At 42.5% G+C, this 26,578-nt stretch overlaps 1 protein-coding gene across 1 annotated transcript in view; it reads left to right on the top strand.

Moving 5' to 3' along the window:
- The window catches only part of RBM28 (RNA binding motif protein 28), a 35,933-nt gene extending 9,786 nt beyond the window's left edge, over positions 1–26,147 (top strand). The window contains exons 8-19 of the mRNA XM_028129071.2: positions 79–221; positions 1,619–1,691; positions 7,191–7,300; positions 11,363–11,436; positions 12,243–12,378; positions 14,580–14,644; positions 16,381–16,539; positions 18,515–18,664; positions 18,994–19,068; positions 21,703–21,959; positions 22,561–22,660; positions 24,623–26,147. Coding sequence (XP_027984872.2) covers positions 79–221; positions 1,619–1,691; positions 7,191–7,300; positions 11,363–11,436; positions 12,243–12,378; positions 14,580–14,644; positions 16,381–16,539; positions 18,515–18,664; positions 18,994–19,068; positions 21,703–21,959; positions 22,561–22,660; positions 24,623–24,757 — 1,477 coding nt within the window. The 3' untranslated portion in view covers positions 24,758–26,147. The remainder of the gene's footprint in view (positions 1–78; positions 222–1,618; positions 1,692–7,190; positions 7,301–11,362; positions 11,437–12,242; positions 12,379–14,579; positions 14,645–16,380; positions 16,540–18,514; positions 18,665–18,993; positions 19,069–21,702; positions 21,960–22,560; positions 22,661–24,622) is intronic.
- The last annotated feature ends 431 nt before the right edge of the window (positions 26,148–26,578 follow it).

The following is a 26,578-nucleotide window of genomic DNA, read 5'->3' on the forward strand; positions in this document are numbered from 1 at the left end:
CGGAATTGACAAGTGTAATAGAGTTGGATAGCCCCCTCTGTCCACCCACGTTCTTAGTTCTAAACTGTGCCTTTGCAGAGCAGTCAAGAGACCAGTGCCCTCAGAAAGCAGTGACGAGGATCATTCTGATGAGGACAGCGGCCTGGAGGAAGGTGATAGTGTTGATAGTGGAGAGGACCTGGCTCAGAGTGACACCCACACTGAAGAGCAGGAGGATGAAGGTTTGCCTGGGATTTTCAAATTTAAATTAATACGAGAAATGTGCATCAGTGCAGTGCAGGCCTCTTTGAATAGGACCCTAAGGTGTTTTGTCAAATTTATGTTGAAATGCTGAAGATGAAAACTTGTTATTATTTTGGTTTTGTTTTTTAAATGAGTTTGGAGTGGTGTTTGAGGGTTAAGATTCCTAGGGAATTTAAAACGTAGCTTAATTCTACCTCTCTCTCTTGATTATCTTTCTAATTATCCAGCCCTGAATGAAAATTGGATAAACAGGATATTACATCTAAGACCAAGGTGGATTTTAAACAACTCTTTTGAGTTGAGATGGGGATAAAGAATTTCTTGGGGCATTTTGTAAAACGGTAACCAAATGCTATTGCTATGTTTATCAGGAATGTTGGGCAAACTCAGAGCATTTATTGAGGGAAGTAGGTCATTGCAGAATTCGGAGTGGCCAATAACCGATCCTTCATTTTGTCTGGATGGAGGTCTTTGTTTACTTATCAGGTCTCTCCCTTCTGCTTCCTTTTCTGTAAGGCTGGCATGTCGGTTGGACCATATAAGAAATCTGAAGGAAAAAGCTTTTTCCATGAGGAGAGAATGGTAGATACCTTAGAATCAAAGAAACTTTTATACTGAAGGGACTACAAGACCTTCATTCTACAACCAGATTCAGCTGTCTATTACCTTTCTTTCACTTGAAAAAATTATGGGACTAATACATAATAATGAAAGAACATTAATAAAAAATATACTGCAGAAGAGTATTGTATAGAAAGTAAAGTTCCTCACCAATCCCTCAAGGTCCCCCAAAGTAATCACTGTTGTTTCTTTTGTATCTTTCCAGAAAGTTTCTGTGTATATATAAGCATGTATATCTATTCTTAGAAACAAACAGTGAGTCTCCCTTATACCCAGATTCTTAGCCACGTAGGATCCTTCCCCAGAGACAGCCAATGTTATGTTTCTGGTATATCTAAAGGTTATGGGTAAAAACATACACATATACAATATAGTGTATATTATATGTGTGACTGTGTTATTTTTTTTCAAGTGTTCTATGTTTTATATTTCTAAAAAGTTTACATTTTCACAGCAGCATATGGGACTCTATTTTTTATCCCATATCCTTACTACATTAGATTTAATCTATCTTTTTGGTTTTTGCCAATCTGTTGGTAAAAAATTGTATCTAATTTCTTGTGCTGTTTTTCTTTAATTATGAGTGAGCTTGACAGTCTTTTCATGTATATATTTGCATATCCTTTGTTCATTTTAAATTGATTTTTTTTTCCTTACTGAATTATGCAATATCTTTATATATTTAAGAAGTTAGCCCTTTGTTGTATGGCTTACACTAAGATTTTTCAGGTTTTTTTTTTTTTTTTTACTTTAGATGTACAAGTCTCAAAGAAAAAGAAGAGGAAATTACCCTCTGATGTGAATGAAGGGAAAACTGTTTTTATAAGGTATGCCTTTTTACTTTAAGAACTGCTCTATTTGTGTTGTCATCATAGGTTTCTCTTACCTCCCTCTCTCCCTCCCTTCCTTTTCTCTTCTCCTTTTTTTCCTCTTTACTTTTTTGTACTAGTTCTATTAACTAGACCAGAAGTTTGATGCCTCTAAGACCATTAGCACATCTGGCTCTAGGAGCATAGCAAACAATGAGAAACATAGAATCAGAACCATGTACAGAAGTATTTATGCAGGGGTTATCATGTGTTGTCCTTATTTTCTTTTTCTTTTTATAATTTTTTTTCATTGATTTCAGGAAGGAAGGGAGAGGGAGAGAGAGATAGAAACATCAGTGATGAGAGAGAATCATTGGGCTGCCTCCTGCATGCCTCCCACTAGGGATCGAGCCCATAATGCGGGCATATGCCCTTGACTGGAATCGAAGCTGGGACCCTCCAGTCTGCAGATTGACGCTCTGTCCACCAAGCCAAACCAGCAAGGGCCTTATTTAGATTTCATTCTTTGTAATTGGGGTGGCATCATTTGGAATAAATCAATTCTTCAACCATGAGAGACATCCTACTTGTTTTAGTTTTTTTGTTTTTTAATATATTTTTATTGATTTCAGAGAGGAAGGGAGAGGGAGAGAGAAATAGAAACATCAATGACGAGAGAGAATCATTGATCGACTGCCTTCTGCATGCCCCCTACTGGGGATCGAGCCCGAAACCTGGGCATGTGCCCAAACTGGGAACCAAACTATGACCTCCTTGTTCATAGGTCAGTGCTCAGCCAGTGAGCCACACCAGCCGGGCACTGCTGGCCTTTCTTTTAAGGGGAGTGCTAGAGAGGGGTGACACCACTTACCTCAAACCATTTCTCTCTTCAAGCCTAACTTCTAAAGTAGTGTCCATAATAAAGTAAGGCATCCCATCTGTTTCTAGGGAAACTGAGGGAGAGAGTTGGGTGCAGATGGGTTTTATTTCTTGTTCCCATTGCTATTTTAGTCCTACTGACTGCAATAGATTGGCATTTTCAGGAGGTTGGGATATCTTCAGCACACCTCTAATATGCTTTCTTGTTCTTTCTTAAGTACCAATGTGCAGAGCCATTTGAATCTTATTTGAGAAACTAGGGTTCCAGTGCACGAATTCGTGCACCTTGAAAGGAACCGTGGGCTGCAAGGCTACGGTGGGCATAGGGGTGGGTCTCGGCCCATCCTCTGCACCCTTGCCCAGCCCCTCCTGCTTCGGCCTCCAGTCTTTTGTCTGCTGGCAACCCCACTCCTGCTATTTCCATGCGCTGATGGTGCCGGCCCCGCTTACACCCGCTGACAGTGCGGAGTGCACCTGCTGACAGCGTGGAGCGATTGGGGCCGGCACCAGCAGCGGGTGCAAGCAGGGCTGGTGCCGTCAGCGGCTGCGTGTGGTGGCTGCTGCCCCGATCGCCCTTCAGGAGCAGGGGGAGGTGGAGAAGCCCTGGGGGCAACTGGGGCCGGCAGCCGCTACTTGTACCTGCTGATGGCGCTGAGTGATCGGAGCCGGCATTGGCCAGCAGTGTGTGTGAGTGGTGGCTCCGGCGCCGGCAGCAGGTGCAAGCTCTGGGTGGGACATTGGCGTGCAGGAGCAAAGAATTTTCAGTAACCACCAGAGGCTCACCCCAATGACAGTGACTGGCACCCCACCTTGGTCTGGCGCCCCCGCTCACCTGCTCCACCATCCTGCTGCTGCCGATGCCCACCATGTTTCGTGTGCGCCCCCTGGTGGTCAGTGCACGGTTGTTCAGTTGTTCCACCGTTCGGTCTATTTGCATATTAGGGTTTTCTATATATAGACTAGTGGCCCAGTGCACGAAATTCATGTACGGGTTGGGGGTGTTCCTCAGCCTGGCCTGCACCCTCTCCAATCTGGGACCCCTCGAAGGATGTCCTACTGCCGGTTTACAGGGATCGGGCCTAAACCAGCAGTTGGACATCCCTCTCACAATCCGGGACTGCTGGCTCCAGCTGCTCACCTGCCCGCCTGCCTGCCTGCCTGCCTGATTGCCCCTAACCACTCTGCCTGCTGGCCTGCTCACCCCCTACTGCCCCCAGCCGCTGGCCTGCTTGCCCCCAAATGGCCCCCCGCCAGCCTGATCACCCCCAACTGTCCCCACTGCTGGCCTGCTCGCCCCCACCTTCCCTCCCCACTGGCCTGCTCACCTCCAGCTGCCCCCCTGCTGGCCGGCTCACTCTAAACTGCTTCCCTCCCCCCCCCCCCACCCCACCGCTGTCCTGATCACCTCCAGCTGATCCCTACTGATAGCCTGCTCACCCCCAACTGGCCCCCCTGCTAGTCTGCTTATCCCCAACAGCCCCTGCCATCCCATCCTGGCCTGGTCACCACCCACCCCCCCCCACGACCCAAGGTCCCAGTCCCTCCTTTTTTTTTTTTTTTCTTCAGCACCTCCTTGAGCGGAGGCCAGGGCCAGCTGGAAGCAAGTATCTAGGATTTATTTATCTTCTATAATTGAAACTTTGTAGCCTTGAGCGGAGGCCAGGGCGGGTGGGGAGCTTGGCTTCCTCCATTTCCAGAGTAACCCAAGCCTCCTGCTTACTCCAGCTCCGTGGCTGCCCACCATCTTGGTTCAGTTAATTTGCATACTCACTCCTGATCGGCTGGTGGGCGTGGCTTGGTGTAGCTGAGTGATGGTTAATTTGCATGTTTTTCTTTTATTAGTGTAGATGTGTATTTTATCCTCTTGCACAGTCTTCTGAGATTGTTTTTATTATATAAGTAATTTATGTTTAGTGTAGGAAATTTAGGAAATAAATGTGCAGAAAGACGCAAAAACATTAACCTTAATCACTACTCAGAGAACACCCACACACATGCCCACATCATCATAAATATTTACAAAGATGAGTTTAGCCTATGCATGCTGTGCTATAACCCATTTTTTTCTTTGCAGCACGTCTCTCCATAACTTCTTTTTACTGTGTTACATGGAATTGCCATATAAATAATTTTGTACTTTCAGAGGATTTTAACAGGAAAGAAGAAACATCACACATAGAAGCCTGTGATCTCAATACCAAGGATACTGTTCCTTATACATCATTTAAATTAACAAAGAACTTAGGAAGGTAAAGGGATGAAAGAAAGAAAATTGTGTACATGATAAGGCATATTAGAAGAAGTAAGGTAGCTAGGATGTGTCTTATTGCAGAACTTTTTAAAAACATTTACTTATTTATTTTAATGATTTCAGAGAGAGGAAGGGAGAGGGAGAGAGGGATAGAAACATCAGTGATGAGAGATAATCATTGATTGGCTGCTTCCTGCATGCCCCCTACTGGGGATTGAGCCCGAAACCTGGTTATGTGCCTGACCTGGAATGGAACTGTGATCTGGTTCATGGGTTGATGCTCAACCACTGTACCATACCTGCTGGGCCAGAACATTTTTTTTTACCTCAGTTACTGCATAAGATAGAATCATTTATGGGGTTGTTAACTGAGTTTAAGAGAAGTAAAACTGTAGATATTTATTTTAAATATTTTTTATTGCTCTTTTAGAGAGAGAGGAAGGGAGAGAGAGAAACATTGATGTAAGAGTGAAACATTGATCAGCTGCCTCTTGCATGCCACCTACTGGGGATTGAGCCCAAAACCAGTGCATGTGCCCTGACCAGGAATCAAACCAGAAACCTTTGCAGTGCATAAGATGATGCCCAACCATCTGAGCTACACCAACCAGGGTCAAAATTGTAGATATTTATTTGGGACTTTTTCTTACCCTTGGAAGGTTTTGCATAGCTGGGGAAATGAGGACTCTACACTGTGTTGAAATTTAGTAGAACAAAATCTCCTTCCAACATTTTTTAATCCCATGGAGAGAAATACGTAGTTTTGTTTTTTGCACTTAGCCACAAAACTTTACCATGTTTGTTTTTGAGTTATTTGGAAGGATTTTATTTTTTATAAAAAATTTCTTAATTCTTTTTTTATTTTTTGATTAACAGTTGACATTCAATATTATTTTATATTACAGGTAGTTTCCGGTGTATAGCATAGTGATTAGACAATTATGTAATTTACAAAGTTATCCTATGGATAAGTCTAGTAAATCCTCCGGATAAGTCTAGTACCCACCTGGCACCATAAATAGTTATTACAATATTATTTATATTTACTTATTTACTTTTAAAAATATGTTTTTATTGATTTCAGAGAGGAAGGGAAAGGGAGAGAGCGATAGAAACATCAACAATGAGAGAGAATCATTGATTGGCTGCCTCCTGCATGCCCTCTACTGGGGATTGAGCCCACAACCTGGGCATGTGCCCTTGACCGGAATCGAACCTGGGACCCTTCAGTTTTTGCAGGCCGATGCTCTATCCACTGAGCCAAACTGGTTAGGGCTTACAATATTATTGACTATATTCCCTATGCTGTACTTTACATCCCTATGACTGTTTTGTAACAACCAATTTGTACTCTCTAATCTCTTCACTTGAAGGATTTTCTGACTTCTATAAAATTTTAACTGAAACCGAGATTTCATAGCAACACTGAGAAGAAAATGGCTAATTAGAGAGAGAGACACACACATTTGAGTATTTTGTTTGTAATCAGGGAAAGTAATTTTGGCCAATTAAAGTGAAAAAGCAGGTTTGTTGGATAACTGTTAGGTTGGCCCACAGAATCGTAGTTGTCAAAGAGCAAACCTCAAGAATGGGATGAAACTCTGGACAGTTCTGGGACCTCCGCTGCAGGTGGCAGTGGGTCTTTTCTTTGAGGACGCCCCACTATTTTTTTAACTTCTTTTAAAAAAATATATTTTTACCGATTTCAGAGAGGAAGGGAGAGGGGGAGAGAGAGAGTCATTGATTGGCTGCCTCCTGCACAACCCCTACTGGGGATTGAGCCTGCAACCCAGGCATGTGCCCTGACCAGGAATTAAACCCAAGACCCTTCAGTCCACAGGCCGACACTCTATCCACTGAGCCAAACTGGCTAGGGCTATTTTTTTTTTTTTAGTTTCTGAAGGTATAACAAATTCTGTAGACTGTATTAATGTAAATGTACAACTCAGTGAAATTTTTCGTATTTATATACAAGGTGTGGCAAAACATGTATATGCTCGTAGACATTTACTTATGCATATTTACATATATGAACGTATACATATATCCATGTAACCACCACCCAGATCAAGACATAAGCTTCCCTTGGGTGGGACACTGCTGTTTTGAAGTGAATATGCATCTACAACTTCTGGTCTTTGTATAACTCTGTTCAAGTTTTAAATTCCTGGAGAGAGAATCTGATTCTCAGAGGAAGGTCAAGGGGCAGAGTCATATATCAGAAACCTGGCCATTGGAGGCCTCCCCTTTTGGTCCTATTCCTGAACAAGGCAGTGTGGTCTTGAGCAAGGGAACCACTCCAGTTGGTGTCTAACTCGCTCATTTTGTAACCAGAACATGGGATCTTTTGTAATTGACCTTTCTTGTGATCTAATTGTCTTCCATAGAAACCTGTCCTTTGACTCAGAGGAAGAAGATCTTGGGGAGCTCCTCCAGCAATTTGGAGATCTTAAATATGTCCGCATTGTCTTACATCCAGACACAGAGCATTCTAAAGGTATTTGATGTCAGCTGGTCAGGCCCTAAACCATGCGCACTGAGGGGCTCACATTCAGCCCAAGTTTCTGTGGTCCATGGAAGCATCAAAGACATTCTGAGGTTGTCTTCTATGAGGTCAAATTCATGCAGCATATTTCATGCAGCTGCCAGCCATAATTTTGTCTAAGCTTTTTAAGCCCTCACTTATTTACTTTAGGGTAATGAATTCCATTTGTTGTTCTTTGAATTTCAAATGTGATAACATCTCATGGGTATTAATTATTCCACATTGCTTGACATAACTGGGATCTTTTTAGTTGCGTTTCTTAGAGATGGAAGATGATAGAAACTTTGTCGCAGTGGTAGCAGTCAGAAAGAAAACTATGTAAGAGGGGTTCTGCCTTAGATTTTTTTCCCTAACGCTATTTCTTTGAGCTTCCAGGGTTGACCATTCCTCATTTCAGTATATTACTTTTCATAATCTTTGATTTCATCAATTGTAGTCATTCTCCTAAAGCAATGAATTCTTTTTTTTTAATGTTTTTTTTTTGTTGTTGTTGTTACTCCTCACCCAAGGATATTTTCCCATTGATTTTTTAAAATATATTTTTATTGATTTCATAGAGAAAGGGAGAGGGAGAGAGAGAAACATCAATGATGAGAGAGAATCATTGATTGGCTGGCTTCTGCACGCCCCACACTGGGGATCGAGCCCACAACCCAGGCATGTGCCCTTGGCCAGAATCGAACCTGGGACACTTCAGTCCACAGGCCAACACTCTGTCCACTGAGTCAAACCAGCTAGGGCTCCATTGATTCTTAAAGAGAGTGGAAGGAAAGGGGAGAGACAGAGAGAGAAAACATCGATGTGAGAGACACATGGATTGGTTGCCTCCTGCACACACCCCAACCAGGGCCCGGGGATCGAGCCTGCAACCAAGGTACATGTCATTAACTAGATTAGAACCCCGGACCCTTCATTCTGTGGGCCAATGCTCTATCCGATTAGGGATCTCTCTTTTTTTTCTTTTTAATCCTCACCTGAGGATATTTTTTTCCATTGATTTTTAGACAGAGTGGAAGGGAAGGAGAAGGGAGGGAGGGAAGAAGAGATGGGAAGAGAGAGAGAGAGAGAGAAAGATTGGTTGGTTGCCTTCTGCACACATCCTGAACAGGGCTGAGTATTGAACCCACAGACATGGGACATGCCCTTGATTGGAATCGAACCCATGATCCTTTGGTCTGAGGGCTGGTGCTCTAACCACTGAGAAAACTGGCTAGGGAATTTAAAAATATATATATATATTTTATTGATTTCAGAAAAAAAGAGGGAGAGAGAGATAGAAACATCAATGATGAGAGAATCATCAATCATCCTGCATGCCTCCTACTGGGAATTGAGCCTGCAACCGCGCATGTGCCCTGACCCAGAATTGAACCATGAGCTCCTGATTCATAGGTTGATGCTCAATAACAACCACACTGGATGGGCAGTGAATTCTTGATTCATTCTAATTCTTGATTCCTTTGCATTCTACCAAAAGCTATGAACCATTTCCTCAGAAAAAGGCCACTTCTGAGGTTTTGTGGGCTCCCTGGAGCCTATCCATGGATTGTTAACCTACTTTTTAAATCTTCTTATGAGCATTTTTGGGTTTTACTTGGCTAAAAAAGATGTACATAAGGCCTTATGCTGGAAAGAAAATGGAACTGCTTCCTGGAGATTAGGGATCTAATCCCAGCTAAACCATAGCCCAGCTGGGTGATTTTTGGCAAATCATTTAACCACTGTGGGCTTTTCTTATCTGTAAAATTAGTGTGTTCAACTAGAGTAATCACTTAAGGTGCCTTAAGCGCTGATATTCAATTATACTTCTCTATTTCCAGTATGTTTTTCTAAAAATGGGCAACTGGAATTGCATAGAATGTTTAAAGTATGGTAGGATATTGCTTTAGTGTGATGTCTTTTGTCACTTTTTGAGTGTGTGCTGTATTGGGTTGATATTTTCAGAATGTAGTGTACAGTTGACTTGCTTTAATCTCTACCTTGGTCTGTTAATTTTAGTTGAGAGTTAATGATCTTAAGTATAGTTTTCATTCTTTTTTCTTTAAAAAAAAATATTTTATTGATTTCTTACAGAGAGGAAAGGAGAGGGATAGAGAGTCAGAAAAAGGCCACACCTCCCACTGGGGATGTGCCCGCAACCAAGGTACATGCTCTTGACTGGAATCGAACCCAGGACCCTTCAGTCCGTAGGCCGACACTCTTTCCACTGAGCCAAACCAGTTAGAGCTCATTATTTTTTCTTTCTTTTTTTTTTTAAATATATTTTATTGATTTTTTACAGAGAGGAAGAGAGAGGGATAGAGAGTTAGAAACATCGATGAGAGAGAAACATCGATCAGCTGCCTCTTGCACACCCCCAACTGGGGATGTGCCCGCAACCAAGGTACATGCCCTTGACCGGAATCGAACCCAGGACCTTTCAGTCCGCAGGCCGACACTCTTTCCACTGAGCCAAACCAGTTAGAGCTCATTATTTTTTCTTTCTTAATGCATGTCTTTCCCTAGCTCATAATTAAATTTTTCTGGCACTTTTTCTGCCTACTCATTCATACAGCTTTGGCCTCCTCCTCCAGTTTATCCCTGTCAGCAAGCCATTTCACTGCTTGGAAGAGCTGAATATTATCTGCAGACTTTTAGGGAAGTATTAAGACTGAATTCAGTACTGACCCTGGAAATTCCAATGATAAAATCCCTACCCATTCAAAGAGAAATATCCATTTTTTTCATATTGGACAAATAGAATAATCTGCCTATTAGAAACATTTCCTTCCCATATTTCTGTATTGTTTCTTCATATGGAGTATTTATTAATGCCAGGCATTATGGTAAGTGCTAGGAATATGGGAACAGCCAAGAAACATGGCCCTTATTCCGGAAGCATCTAGTCTTTTTGTGAAGATGCCATCTGAATGGTGCTATAAATAGAGATGTGAGTGAAGGACTGGCAGGGTGGGACACTTGGCTCTGCCTGGAGGAGGCAGGAAAGATCTCACTAGATGGTGACCCTTGGGTTGGCCTGCCCATGTGTTCTTTCAGTGAGTCTGCTGCCATTCATTCTTTTTTTTCCCCCTTTTTAAAATTTTATTTATTAAATTGATTGGGGAGACATGGTCAACATGAACACATAGGTTTCAGGTGTGGGTTTCTGTGTTACAAGATCTGTGTATTGCACCGTGTGCCCACCACCCAAAGTAAAATCTTCTCCTGTCACCTTATATTAGGACCTCCTTCTCCCACCTATGAGTGAAATCATCTAGCTTTTTCTGACTGACTTATTTCATTTAGCATAATATTCTCAAGGTCCATCCATGTTGTTGCAACTGGCGCTATTTCACCCTTTCTTATGCCATTCATTCTTATAGGTGACAAAACATCACTCTCCCAGTGCAGAATACTAACAGAATATTATGAAACATTAAAAAAAGGTGGTGGTTTTTTAAATATCAATAACAGAAATTAGGATGGGCTAATTGACCCTGCGTCTAACCAGTGAGAGGGGTACCTGTGGAAATTCTGGACTGTGAGTTGAGAATTGAGCTCATGGATTTCGGGTTCACTGCTGTATTCATTTGATAGAGGCCTGGGCCTTTTACTCCAAGAGGCAGGTGTCCCCATGTCTAATGCCTCCCAAGTAACAATGATGACAGTGAGATCTGTAATTAATTTCAGGGTGAAGTAGTTGCTGCCTCATTTTTTAAATCTAATAGGCATGCAGTAAGCAATGCTGAATAAAATGGTAGGCTGGAATTACTTGTGGATATTTGTTACTAAGGAGAGGGATGGTAAGACTAAAGTTCTAGGAGTATTGGAAAAGATGAAGGAAGTAATAAATTTCGTTGTGAGCAGTTGTGCTATTTTATCAGTGCCTGACAGTGCCTGTCTCAACGGTATTTAACAAAAGGATGCTACCATCCCTTCCACTTGTGTCAGCCTCCCACCATTTGTGTGTTGTCTTTGGCTTCCTGGTGGGCCATGGGAGTTTAATTCTCACTTGAATTTTGTCTCTCTGTACAGGTTGTGCATTTGCTCAGTTCATGACTCAAGAAGCAGCTCAGAAATGCCTTGCAGCTGCTTCTGCAGAGACCGAGGTAAGGAAGACATTTCCTTTCCCCTGTAATCCAGGCAGTCGTAGCTCCTAGGGGCAACACCTGCTGTTTACGCAAAGCATTGTTATTATTATGTTGTCAATATGTAATAATAGTAAAGCTTACAGTTATTGGGCACTTAGTGTCTCATAGGCACGCTCATTAGATAGGCACATGCATTGTCTTATGTAGTCCTTACATCAGCCCTATAGGGTTATATAAGGTTAGTATAATTATTATTCCTATTTTATAGGTGAGAACAGGTAGAAAGATGAACCTGCTATTTATTGATCACTATCTATATGTCAGCCTCTATCCTAGGCTGATAACATGAAAAACTGGAACAAGACAGGATTGGGCCATCTGTGAAGGGTAAATGTTTGAGAAAGTGTGTGGATGATGGAGAATTTTTCTGTGTATTCCATAACCGAGTATAAGTTGTTTTGAGATACTTATCTTGTATTGCCATTGTCTGTTAAGTTTTCTTGAGTAGAGATAACACTACCATTTCATTAGCTTTCTTTAGATTACTAAAAATTTGCCCATTTACACATCAGTTTCCTCAGTTTGGGCCTACTTTGGGCCTAATCATCTCGCATAAAATAAATTATTTAGTCCTGACTGCCCTAAATACACACATGGCCTTTTGCACAGCTATAGTAAATACTGTTAGCTGGGCCACAGTATCTTGGGGTTGGGTTCCATAGCTTAATTGGGATCTGCTGTTTCCCTTTCCTTGCTGTTCCTTGTCACTTGCTTAGTTTTTACTTGTTACATGTTTTAAGAGACAGGGTTGCAATCTGTTACAGGGTGGCGGGCTGAAATTGGATGGCCGGCAACTCAAGGTTGACTTGGCAGTGACCCGTGATGAGGCTGCAAAGCTCCGGACAAAGAAGGTGAAGAAGCCGACCGGAACCCGGAACCTCTACCTGGCCCGAGAAGGCTGTGAGTAGTGGATGGGAGACGTAAACCAGGCCTCTGAGAAGCTGGCCCTGTGCTGTGACAGTGACCCAGCAATATTTATGTTTGGGGGCATGTTTCACATTAAAACCTCAATGTCCTCAATAGTAGTGTATTATTATTATTATTATTATTATTATTTTTTTTTAATGTTTTCTGTTTCTGTTTTAAAAAAATTTTTTTATTTTAGAGAGGGAGGAAGGGAGAAAGAAAAAGAGAGAAACATCGATGTAAGAGAGATACATCGATAGGTTGCCTCCTGTACACACCCTGACTGGGGATTAAACCTACAACCTAGATATGTGCCCTAACCAGGAATTGAACCCGTGACCTTTCGGTGCATGGGACGATGCTCCAACTAACTGAGCCACACTGGCCAGGGCAGTAGTGTTATATTATTATTTCACTTTAGTAGATGTGGCTTTCTGTTTGGAAACTTTCACCCAACTTGTAGATGAGCCAGTCTCGTCTTTTCTGCCTGCTGGCCTTGAGACCTTTTCATCAGATATTGGCAGGGCAAAGAGGGAGGAAAAACTCAAATTACCTTTGCTTCTTGTTATCATTTCTTTTTTAAAAAATATATTATTTTTATTGATTTCAGAGAGGAAGGGAGAGGGAGAGAGAGACAGAAACATCAGTGATGAGAGAATCACTGATCAGCTGCCTCCTGCACACCCCACACTGGGGAACGAGCCCACAACCTGGGCATGTGTCCTGACCGGGAATAGAACCGTGACCTCCTGGTTCATAGGTAGATGCTTAACCACTGAGCCACACTGGCTGGGTGATTTATAATAAGTGGTTTTCTGAAGGAGTGAAAATTATGACTAAAATTACTCTTTGGATTTAAAATGTGCAGAGTGCCTGTCTCTTAAAAAGATAATCAGAGCCCAAGCTGGTTTGGCTTAGTGGATAGAGTGTTGGCCTGTGGACTGAAGGGTTCTAGGTTCGATTCTGGTCAGGGGCACATGCCCGGGTTGCGGGCTCGATCCCCCAGTAGGGAACGTGCAGGAGGCAGCCAGTCAATGGTTCTCTCACATTAATGTTTCTATCTCTCTCTCCCTTTTCCCTTCCTCTCTGAAATCAATTAAAGAAAAAAAAAGATAATCAGAAATTAGCTTTAATTTAAAAAAAGAGAATCCCTCCCTCTAGGTCAGTGGTCGGCAAACTCATTAGTCAACAGAGCCAAATATCAACAGTACAACGATTGAAATTTCTTTTGAGAGCCAAATTTTTTAAACTTAAACTTCTTCTAATGCCACTTCTTCAAAATAGACTCTCCCAGGCCATGGTATTTTGGGGAAGAGCCACACTCAAGGGGCCAAAGAGCCGCATGTGGCTCGCGAGTCGCAGTTGGCCAACCACTGCTCTAGGTCATACAGTATTTGTCAGCCCACCTGCTGCACAACTGCCCAATGTGGACTGGTAATGGTAGGTCATTAGCGTTTGATACTAGGCCTCTATATGGTGATTTGGCTGTTTTCTGGGCTGGCTTATTTCACCACTTAGTAATGATCCCCTAGTACAGTGGTCGGCAAACTCATTAGTCAGCAGAGCCAAATATCAACAGTACAACGATTGAAATTTCTTTTGAGAGCCAAATTTTTTAAACTTAAACTTCTCCTAACACCACTTCTTCAAAATAGACTCGCCCAGGCCGTGGTATTTTGTAGAAGAGCCACACTCAAGGGGCCAAAGAGCCGCATGTGGCTCGCGAGCCGCAGTTTGCCTACCACTGCCCTAGTACATGAGCAGTGAAATTCCAAGGGCCAGGGTACAGGTGGAGCAGTTTTGCATCCAAATGCCTAAAATGTACTTATTTTCAGAACTTCCTTTAGGTCTTTCCAGCTGGTATTGGGCATGTAGGGGAGGGAAGGAGAAGAGGAACAAAATTACAAACTATTCAGAGCAGCAGTCACCAACCGGTGGTCCGCGGACCACTGGTGGTCCATGAGGTCCGAAAGGTTGGCGATCGCTGATTCAGAGTATTAGTCCTTGAGAGCAGCTCTGAGCTAAAAAGTTAGCCCTGTAGCCTATTTCTGGCCCTACCCAAATGCCTCTATGTCCTGGCCAGCAAAGTCCTCTGGGCCCTGTACAAAGAGCTTGCATCATTCAAATCACATTCCTCTTGTTGCTCAGTGAAAATTCCCTTGCTGATGTCTTGGCCTTTTTCCCTCTTTCTGCAGTGATTCGTGCTGGGACGAAGGCTGCAGAGGGTGTGAGCGCTGCAGATATGGCCAAAAGAGAACGGGTGAGTAGGTTAGGTACCACCCTTCAGGTTCTACATGACTTATAAATCAATAAGTAATAATTATTGAATGGTAGAGGTGTTCATCCAAGAGCCAAGTTTTGGTAACAGGCCATACTTACACTGTTGTTGGAGAGAAAAAAGCACGCAGGTGAAACAGCAAATAACCCAAAGTTATCATAACATTAGCTCACCATTATATGCCATTAGAAGAACTGGATCTTATTCTTATTGTCCTAATGCTCAGCAGTAAAGTCTGCTGAATAGTATGCTTAGAGATCGTGTAGTAGACACTTAGAGGCTAGGACTATGTATAATTAGGTGTCAGCGTAAATGCAGGGTAACCTAGGAAAGGAAGTTCAGAGTAGGCTGGATTCAGTAGGGAAGAAGGTAGATGTGCGTCTTGAGATAGTTAAGATGTCCATTTTGGGGAGGAGGAGGAGGTCTCCAGATTATACAGTCATTTTTGGAAAGCTCCATGTTATGAGAGTTTCTACTGCTGACTGATGCCCTTAAATTCCTCTGCTGCTTGGTAATGTTAGTTCCCAGTATCTTTTACTTTTGCCCACGTAGCTCACTTTCATAGAGCTAAGCCAACCTAGAATTAGCTGTGGAACCTGAAAGTGCAGAAGATGGTGGACAGAGATGAGAATATAACGACAGTAGGAGGTAGTGTGTCTTTTGTGTAGTTTCCTATCTAGACTAGTGTTCTCAACCTTTTTGTTACTGAGCATCTGGAAACGATGGTATTTTAGGGGCATTGTATACCCTTTTCTGATCACATTGCAATAGTGACACATTTAATTTTCTCTTAGATGAATTTTTCTAGCAAAAAGCTCATAGATTATGTGCATTATAATTGACAGCAGGCACAGCTTTTCTGGAAGAAAAATCAGACTGTTGAACTTAGGCCTCTTCAAATATCCCTTTACTGTTCATTTCCAGAGCATCCATTTTTTGTGTGATTTGTTAGTACCTTTGGCAAATAAGGAGCCAGGAATGAGAAGACTTGATGAAAGAAAAAATATAACTTGAACCTTTTTTCTACTAATTTTTCTAATTTTAAAAACAAATCAGGAGAAGAATGTCATCTTTCATCTTAGAGACAGGCTGCCCTGGGTCGGTGTTTTGTGCAGCACAGTAGAGGCTGATGCTCTAGAAGCAGAATTTGTTCCTGTGGTCATGGACATTCCTTTGCCTAAGGGTGGCAGAGTAGAGACAAGACAGCATTCTCTCAAATAATCTTTAAAGAAATTCCATTTCCTTTTGGAAAGGCTAGATAGTTTGAGTTGGTGGGTAGATCAGGACTGGGCATAAATGTTAACTACAGTATTATTTATTTACTCTGGGCCAAGTTTTGAGGTCAGGATTTTATGTGTATCTCCCCATTTTGGCCTTGCATCACTGCTGAGAAATTGACATTATACTAGTATTTTGATCTACAGTTGCACTTTGTAGGTGAAAAAATTGTGGCTTAAAAATTTCATGTAACTTCTCCAGTTAGGGCTGATTTCGAATTTGGTCTGATGCCATCCATGACTGTCCCACATGCCCACCATCTTGCCTGCTGATCCTTTCTTTCCCTGTGCTGGGATCGTACGGCTGCAGGGTGGGTGATTTCCCTCCTTTTCTCTATGTGCCTAGTTACTGGATGGGGTTGTGGTTCTTTCCTTTTGTAGAACTGTGAGCCTGCATTTTTAAAGGGTGGATTGGATTGTTAACAATTTTTGTTCTTTCAGTTTGAGCTGCTGAAGCATCAGAAACTGAAGGACCAGAATATCTTTGTCTCCCGCACCAGGCTCTGCCTGCACAATCTCCCCAAGGCCGTGGATGACAAACAGCTCAGAAAGCTGCTGCTGAATGCCACTAGAGGGGAGAAGGGAGTGCGCATCAAGGAGGTGAGAGTTGGCCCTGTCCACTGAGAACTTTGGTCCTGGGTCAGATCGAGCATTTATTTTCAGGCTGTGGTACTAGCAGATTGACAGATTTTCTTCTGGACACATTGTCAGCAGACAGGGCTGACTTTGGCAGTTTTCATGCCTTTTTTTTTCCTTTTTTCTAAGAACTGCCTTTCACATCTGACCAGATTGCAGTAGAATGTGAGGCAGTCTCTGCCCTAGTGAAGTACTTTAGCAAGCACTTATTGAATGCCTGCTGTGTGCTCAGCATTATGCCAGGTGCTGTAATGTTAATTTTCTTGCAGAGAAAATAATCTGTGTGCTTTGCTCTTTAGAAGAGCATTTTGCTATCCTTTAGGCTCCCAGCCTATGGTGAGAGTCCTCAGTGCCCTGTGGTGAGCACAGGGAGCTGCACGGGTCTTCAGCAGCTGTGCTGGACAAACACTGCTCACACCGACACGTTAGACACTGTTTCCCGTTTGCCCCAAGCGCGCTTGCATCCCCCTGTCATAGTGCTTACTATTACAGTCATTTCTCCAACCAGACTGAGCTCTTTGAGGGCAGGTGTCATCTCATTGTTTCTAATGCTTGGCATAGCACCCGGCACATAGTAATCTATCGATCAGTATTTACTGAAAAAGTAACAAAGCCAGTGTTATGAATCTTCTGTGCTCTGTTTTATCCCCATAACTTTTCCTAATCCCTGAGAGCCTCACCAAAATGTATGGTATTGGTATTTGGGGAATTACGTGAGAGAATGTGAACATGCCACTCTTGGTAAAACTGTTCAAAGTGTTACTGGTATAGGGGTCAGTTGTGTAATTCCTCATATCAACATCCACAACACTTAAGTGTCTGCACATTTAAAACCTGTCATTTATAGAAACTTACGTGTTTTACAATATTTGCATAGTATTAAGTTTTTTCTTTAGTTCTTTCATATGTGTGAGTATAGTGTCTCAGCAAGAGAGTAAGCTTCTTGAGGACAGGAACCTCATTTTATGTTTTTCTTGATTTCCCTATAGTACATGGCACACAGTAGATACTGGACATACACCAAATGAGCATCCAAGTGTTCCTAATCCTAGACCTCTCCAAAATGAGAACTACAGCTTCTACGAGTGGTAGATGTGAACGATCAGTTTTCCCAAGATTCCTTGCTGTACCTCAGTGCCCCAGGATGCCTGTTACATTCAGCTTAAGGATTAGGGAAAGGCCACATCAGGGAGGATCTGAGTGCCAAGCAAAGACTGCTGAAGCTTCTTTTTGTATTTCTGAGACTGCATGTTGGGGGGGCTTCTCCCCATGCCTGAAATGCCTTTCTTATCTAAAGCCATCAGGCCTTCTTCCTTCCCTTCTTTAGTAATCTCTTTTCTTTTTTTAAATATATTTTTATTGATTTCAGAGAGGAAGGGAGGGAGAGAGAGAGAGAAACATCAATGATGAGAACCATTGATCAGCTGCCTCCTGCACACCCCCCACTGGGGATCAAGTCTGCAACCCCGGCATATACCCTTGACTGGAATCGAACCCTTCAGTCTGCAGGCTGACACTCTATCCACTGAACCAAACCGGCCAGGGCAGTAATTGCTTTTCTGAGTGGTTTCTACAGTGATGAGCTCTAGCACTACATTTTATCCTCAGTGATAACTTAATATACAACTTCAGGTACCATAGACCTTTCACCTTGTATGTATTGTTAGTAGTTATTATAATTTTTCTTCGAGAGTTGATTTTATATGCATGCTTATTTGTAGGTCAGTGTTGATGTCTGTAAACTCTTAGAAAGCATGAAAATATCTATTTAATTTGCTTTGTGCTCTCAGTAGCTGTATTCTAATAAAACAGACATTCACAGTGTTATTTCAGTACAACTCTTGTGGTGGTGATCTAGCTGAAGAATCTGTCCTAATAACTGAATCTGTTAAGGTCCTCATCTTGTAATTACTGATTCTTTTCCTTATTCTACTCATAGTGTAAGGTGATGCGAGACCTTAAAGGAGTTTATGGGAAAATTAAGGGTCAGTCCCTGGGCTACGCCTTTGCAGAGTTCCAGGAGCACGAGCATGCCCTGACTGCCCTACGCCACATCAACAACAACCCAGAAATCTATGGGCCTCAGAAGGTGAGCCTCATCCTGTGGGGAGAGCTGTTCCCCCTTTTGCAGAAAACCAGTCCTCTCCTTTGTGTCCAGTGCTCTCTCAGACATTTGAATGATGGGAAAGAGTAGCAAGTCGATGGAGGCAATGAGCGGTGATTCAGGTAATAAGGTGATTGGCAGGAACTCTAAATTGTGTAGACTACCTACACCACGGGCCCCTTACCTTTAAGTAGAGTAAGTGAGCAGCCACCTCTGACTTGCAGAAAAGAGGGCAATGGTGGGAGACAACTCAGCTGATTGCACTCAGAGATTAAGAAATCGAATGAATGACATTCTGTCTCCTTCTGACACAGAGACCAATAGTGGAGTTCTCTTTGGAAGATCGAAGGAAGCTTAAAATAAAGGAACTGAGGATCCAGCGCAGCCAGGTACAGAACTGAAACGTTCTTTCTGTTTTTGTTATTTTTAAATTGTTGTTCATAACACATAACGTGCAGCTTACTGTTTTTAAATGTACACTTCAGTTAAAACAATTTTTAAAGGCCATATTTAAATTGCTGTTTTGTTCAGTTTGTGATCTGCCCCCTTGAAATAGGACTCTACCTCAGTAGGTCCTTTGTTACTCTTTACTCGTAGTTTCCCAGAACTCTCCAGGCCACCTCCTCTGCTGGCCTGTCTTGTGAGAGCTCCACAGAAGGGAAAGGAAGGAGAGAAGAGAAACTGCCTGATATACTCCCAGTCAGCAGCTCTGTACAGTGCTTGTTGATGGTCCATATGTCAGAATTAATGGCCACGATTAAAGTTGTGCATTACCTGTAGATTTCAGCTGTCTCTTGCATAATTCTTCTTTCTTCTCAGATGGCTCCAGAAATGTGATGCCTGATAGTTTTAGTACTGTTTTTAATCCAGTGGAGTATAGAGGAAAGAACAGGGACTTGGGGAATGGAAATACTTATGCTCATACTCAGCCTCTGCTGCTTGCTGAGGTCCTTGGCAGGTTATTACCTCTGTCAGCTTCATTTTCTAGTTTGTGAAACGCACATGGTTGATGAGGATTAAATGAGTTAATCCATGTAAGTTGTCTTGCGTGTGCATGGTCAGCACACAGTCAATACTCTTGTACCCATTTCCCCCGCCCCTGGCATAGGACCGGACTATTCTTGATGCCAAAGCTATTACAGCTGACCTTGCTATTATACCCTAGCTTGCATAGATATCAGACATTTGCAGTCTTTGTGGTGGATAGTGTGAGCATGACCAGTAGAGGAGTAGGTTCAGTGCTTAACACAATGCCCTGGGTTGAAAACCTGTGATCTAGATCTTGTTCAAGGCAACTTTTTTATTCTGGGTTTATTTCCTGCCTTAAGCCATTGTTTCAGGAGGTGATTCTAAAGTTACTTTATTTGTGTCTTTTATCTCCATTAGGCTGTGAGTCCTGAAAGGTAGACACTATTCTCCCCATCTGTATGTGCCCTTACCACTTAGAAGCAGAGACGGCATATGATAGCATATAATAGATCTTTGTGTATCAATGTGCCTATCTCAACTTTTAAGGTGAAAGGACAAAACTACAACATTAATTTCATGTGAAACTTCATTTTCTTTTTCCACTTGAGTGCAACATAAATATGTACCATCCTTGATGCCATACTTCTCATAGCATCTTTTTTTAGTATCTTTTTTATTTTATTTCTTTATTGATTAAGGTATCACATATTTGTCCTCATCCCGCCATTCCCATCCCTCACCCCTCCCCACACATGCCCCCACCCCCCCTGTTGTCCTTAACCGCTGGTTAGGCTCATATGCTTGCACACAAGTCCTTTGGTTGATCTCTCCCCTTTACCCCCATCCTTCCCTACCCTCCCTCTGAGGCCCAACAGTCTGATCCATGCCTCCTATTCTCTAATGTTCTTAACTTTTTTTAAAAAAAAATTTTTTTTATTGATTTCATAGAGGAAGGGAGAGGGAGAGAAAGATAGAGAAACATCAATGATGAGAGAGAATCATTGATCGGCTGCCTCCTGCATGCCCCACATAGGGGATTAAGTCCACAACCTAGGGAATGTGCCTTGACTGAGAATCGAACTGTGACCTCCTGGTTCATAGGTTGATGCTCAACCACTGAGCCATACCGGCTGGGCTTTATTGATTTTTTTAGAGAGAGAAACATCCATCAGTTGCCTTCCATATACGCCCCAACCAGGGATTGAACTCACAACCTAGGTATGTCCCTGACTGGCAATCGATCCCACAACCTTTTTGGTATATGGGAAGATGCTCCAACCAACTGAGCCTTACAGCCAGAGCTGTCTAAGAAAATCTTTACTTCTCTTTCACTTTTGAGGGATAATTACACTGGATACAGAAGGTTGGTGACTTCTTTACCACACCCGCCCCCCCCCCCCCAAAAAAAAAAAGGCCTTTAAATATTTTATGCTATTCTCTTCTTGTTTACATGGTTTCTGAAGAGAAATCCAATGTAATACTATCTTTGTTTCTCTGTAGGTAAGGGATCCCCCCTCCTTGGCTTCTTTCAAGAGTTTCCCTTTATCTTTGATTTTCTGCAGTTTGATATAATATGCCTCGGTGTAAATTTTTTGGTATTTATCTTGTTGTGTTATTTGTTGAGCTCCCTGGATCTGTTTAGTGTCTGTTATTTATTTCAGAAAATTCTCGGTCCTTATTACTTCAAATATTTCTTCTGTTCCTTTCTTTCTTCTTCTGGTATTCCCATTATTTCACCTTTAATAATTCTCCCATGTGACTAGCCTTCCCCCGCCCCTCCACCCCACTGACTTTCAAGACTTGTGCACGCATGTACTTTCCCTCTGTTTCTGCTTGTGGAAAGGAAAGTATTTATTTTGTGCCTCCACTCAGTAACCATTGTTACTATATTAGGGCCTGTGAACCACTTGGATTCACTTTCCTGTAGTCTCTACCTTTTGGTTGGAAGAATTCCTCTCTTTTCACCAAGCTCACCTAAAACTCCTCTTGTGCTGCATGTTTCCAGCACATAAACCTCATCCAGAAACCAGATGGTGGTCTCTTGTTTTATGCAGCAAAAAATGAAGTCCAAGTCTACAACTGGTGGGCCCCAACAGGAGCCACCGGAGCTTAGAGAAGACCAGCAACAGAAAGCAGCTCAAAACCACACAGAGGAGCAAAGCAAGGCCCCTCCAGAGCAGAAGGGGAAGGCGGGCTCTAGCTCATGGGCAGGATTCCAGACCAAGGCCGAAGTGGAGCAGGTGGAGTTACCTGATGGGAAGAAGAGAAGAAAGGTCCTGGCGTTACCCTCACACCGAGGACCCAAAATCAGGTGAGAGGCAGGATGACGGCGTAGAACCGTGGATGGCTTCTGAGAGGGTTTGTTGTTGCTTAGCTCTTTTCCTCTCGTGGCTTTTGTTTGGGTGACAGGGATGTTTAGTGCTGCGCCCGTCCCAGAGCCCAAACAGAGGTGTCAATCCTGGACCACATGGACGCCAGAACAGGACTGGCAGAGGGGGCCTCAGAGGAGCCTTGCAGGGCGGGCTTTCACGCCATTTTCCTCCTTTTCTGAAGAGCTTCCTCCTGTCCAGATGGTCATCTGTCAGCTGAGGCCCACTTACTTGAGGTTCCCCTGCAGTTTCTGTTTGGGGCCTCAGATTAGTGCTATGAACAAAAGTTAATCTTCAAAAAAATATTTGTTAAATAAATGAAGTTTTTTTGAGATTCTCTTGAGGTTTTAAACCAAAACAAAAACCAAATGTACAAATGTTGAGCCTTAGGACATTCTGTTGCAATATCTCTTTTTAGAATGACTTGTCATGGGTTAGAAAAAGCCAGTATAAGAAAAGGCATTTTATCTTCCTGGCTGAGAGAACCTCAGGAGTGCCAATTAGAGGAAGAACTCGGGGTGACCCGTGACTGTATTCTTTCAGGTTGCGGGACAAAGGCAAAGTGAAGTCTCTCCCTCCCAAAAAGCCAAAGCCCCAGATAAACCAGAGGAAGCAAGAGAAGCAGAAATTACCTCCCAAGCAGGTGAGTAGGGCACGAGGCTTTGGCATGACATGCTCTGCTGGGGCTGGCAGCTGCTTTTGTACCTTGATTAGTTGAGCAAAAAAAAAAAAACAGGCTTCTAAATTGCAACTACATGCAGGACTGCAGCTTTTTAGCGGATATTGAGGCACACAGTCCTAAAAGTGGGGAGAATAGGAAAATAAACCCCCACATATCAGTTACTGTGCTTCAGCAGTTATCCTGTTTTACCTGTCCTCCATACACGCTCCCTGCCCCCAGGGCATTAAAGCAAACTCTACTTCACTTGTAAATGTGCCTTATGGGGAAATGTATATTGCTCAAAAAAATACTTCAGAAAGTATCTCCAACTGATCAGGACACACACACACACACACACACACACACACACACACACACACAGCTATGATCACATCTAATGAGATTAACAAGAAGCCCTCAATGTCATCTAATACACAGCCCATATTAAAATGTCCCCAGTTGCCTCAAAAATATTTTTTTATGGTTGGTTGGTATGAAGCAGCATTCAAAGTCTGCATATTACATTTGGTTTTATATCTCTAAATTCTCCCCCTCCCCCCCAATAATATCCAGTCTTCCTTGTCAGCCCCCTTTTTTCCATGCTCTCAGTTTGTTGGAGAAACCAGGTCATTTGCCTTTTAGAATGTATTACATTTTAAGTTTAGCTGCTTTGCTTCCTTATGATGTCATTTAAATTGTTTCTATAACACCCCATACTGTCTATACACTGGTAGCCATATCTAGAGGCTTGATTAGATTCAAGTTCAGTTTTCTTGGCAAAAGTATTTCATAGGTAATGCTGTGTGCTTTCTGTTGCATCATATCATAAGGCATCTAATGTCTGGTTGCCTCATTTTTGGTGATGCTCAAACTCATCAGTAGGTTTAGGGATTGTCTACCTTATCCCTCCATTGGTAAAGTCCCCCACCAACTGCTCACCTGATGGTTTTAGCACCATTAAGGATTGCTGTCTAGATCCATGATTTCAATTTGGGTTGCAGAATGGTGATTTTCTAATTTTATCAATCCTTTGCTTTTTTTTTTTTTTTTTAGTAGAATTCTAGAAAAAAACTTTTCAACTTTTTGGTTACCATGATATACTATAGGAAAGACAGGATAAATGTTAGATATTTTTTTCTTTTTACCAGTTTTCAGAATAATGAGTTGATGTCGTATCAACCTCCTATGGTGACTAGTAAGATTTTATAGCATTATGAATTCCTGAGTTTTTATATACTTGATGTTTCCATCAAATGCAGTCATACCTGTTAGGCCAGCAGAAACTTTGCCAGGTTGACCCCTGAGTCCTTGTGAGATAACCCTGTCTTTGTTATTGTCCTTGCTTTCTAGTACAATCAGATGTCCCAGCTCATCTTACATATTTCTTCCCTGGTCCTGGCATTAGCCACTTTTCCAAAGAACCCTACTTCCATTTAGGAGAGAATAGTAGAGCTAAGTTTTTGAACATTTGTGGTCAAGCTTTCTTTCTCCTTCCCTACTCTCTTTCTTTTAAGGGTATATGAACCATTAGTTTCCCATCATCCTCAAAAAATCTCTTGTGTCTGGAAAGTCTCGGATCTATAAATACTGTCTTATAAAGCTCTGTCTCTGAAATCCAATGTGCATTGCTCTTGGTGAGGGAAAGGGCAAGGGAAAGCACCCACACCTGGGCTGACTCACCTGTGAGGAGATTCAAGTGAGCATTTGGAGTGGCCTCTGAAACACCTGAGCAGTGTGTGCTCGTATGCATTCCTGGTCTGATTTCTTACCAATAGGTGATTCTTTGAGGGCTTTTCTCTGCAAGGGTCACTCTCTGGAAGTCCCCTTCTTTTGGTGGACAAGATCGCTATACTTCCTTATTTTTTCTCTTGGGTGGCCTTCGGGTAAGCTGATATTTACTGCTTGAAATTGACTATCTTTTGTTTTCTTACCTTTCATTTGTAGGTGCCTAAGAAAAAAGCTAAGGGAAATAAGACAGAAATTCGCTTCAACCAGCTGGTTGAACAATATAAGCAGAAACTATTGGGATCTTCTAAAGGAGTGCCTCTCGCAAAGAGAAGCAAGTGGTTTGACAGTTGATGCCAGCGGCTGGATAAGAGCTGGATTGTGCGTTTCTTGGTAAAGCTCCTGCGCTCCTTCCCACCCCGGTGCCATTTGCTGAGGGGAGGAACCCCCCGACGCACTGCCACTTTGTTGCGGGGGCTTCCTGGGCTGTGCTCATCTGGACTTTGTGTGGTTAGTTAACCATAAAGAGAAATATCAGAAAAACATTGTGATGCTTCTTGCTCATTATCCAGATTATCATGTGAAATTGTGTTTATAATTATTATCCATTTTAACTCTGTTTCTAAAATGGAAACAATTGTAAAATGCATTCTTGAGTGCTGAATTTTTAAGATGTATATTTTAAGTGTATTCTGTAGATAAGATATTTTGTGACTATTTGAATAACAGACTCTTATTTCTGATATATATGAATCCTTTATTATTTATGAACATTTTTTATATCCCTAACTCTAATTCACTTACAGTCCTATATACTGCAGGAATTGATTAAGAAAGAGCAGAGAAAAATGATTTCCAACCTAATCTCTGAGGATGGGAGAAACTTGGAAAGTAATTGAGGGCAATGGGTCTGGCAGAGAGCAACATGTGATAATTATTTGCCAGATGAGTGGGTTATTGCTGGTAGTCGACAAAAAATCAGTTTGCAGTTGTCCACAGACACTAGCCTGGCTGGTGATAACCTGCATTTTCTATCATCAAACGCCTCTGCCTGAGGACTTAGAGAGGTAAGTGGTGGCAGACAGAGCAGTGAGCTCGAGGCCTAGCCTCTAGCCTGACCGGCCTTTACCTAATGGAGGGCCTTGAACCAGACAGACTCAGTGAGTCTTAGTTTCTTCATCTATGGGATGAGGAGTTCAACTAAAGGTTTTGCGTGATCCTTCCCAGCTCTAAACTCTTTTTCTAATTCATTCTTATGCGTGTTCATATTCTTTCTCAATTTAACCTCAGTGAAGATAGAGATTACTTCCATTACTTTTCAGAATTTATGGTGTCACAAAAGCTGAGAGGGATAGTGAATATAAGAGGGTTGAGGTCCAAAAGGATCATAATAACCTGAAGGGATGAACTGAATCTGATAGGATGAAAATCACAGGGAGCATCATAAATTCCCTTCTTGGGTCCAAAAACTGCACAAGTTCTGGTGGGAGAGTTTGAGGCAGGTGATTTTGCACTGGAGAAACAACGTGGCTGCCACAATGTAATAGGACTGTTGGGCTGTGTCAGTGGAAATGGGATGTCTCCGGTGAGTTGCTAGTTTTCTGAGCGACCAGACCACACCTGTAAGACATGTAATGATGAAGTTAGCCAAGGAAATAAAAATGTGAGATGGAAACTAAATTGATCATGAGTTGGTTGGTGTTGAAGTTGGTCATGGGTAAATAAAAGATTTGTTGTACTGTTATCTCTGCTTTTGTGAACATTTGAAGTTTTCCATAATAAAAAGTTAAAAGTCAGATGAGTAACTGGTACTGACCTGCTTGAGAATTCTTGCAGTGTATTAGCTGTTGGTAGAGCCTGGGAAGGGTGTAAGGGGCAGATGAGTAAAAGTCACAAGGAATCAGGTTTGGACTCAGTATCAGGAAGAGCTGTAATGCAGGTGGGGCCTGCAATGGGGCATGAGTCCTACCTCTGGAACGGCTAAGTGTGGGCGTAGTCATCTATGATGTCCAAGGGATCCCAGTACCAGGCGACTGGGCTAAAGGAGGTGGTGGGTATCAGTCAGTTCATTATTGTTTGGCCCCAAGGTGACCCAAGATATGTCTCACCCCAGGCCCTGAGGCCCCTTTCAAGAGAAAACCTGATCATTCTCTATGTCAGCGCTCGCCAACCTTT

This window comes from Eptesicus fuscus, chromosome 14 (genome assembly GCF_027574615.1).
Source record: "Eptesicus fuscus isolate TK198812 chromosome 14, DD_ASM_mEF_20220401, whole genome shotgun sequence".
In the NCBI taxonomy this organism is placed as follows: Eukaryota; Metazoa; Chordata; class Mammalia; order Chiroptera; family Vespertilionidae; genus Eptesicus; species Eptesicus fuscus.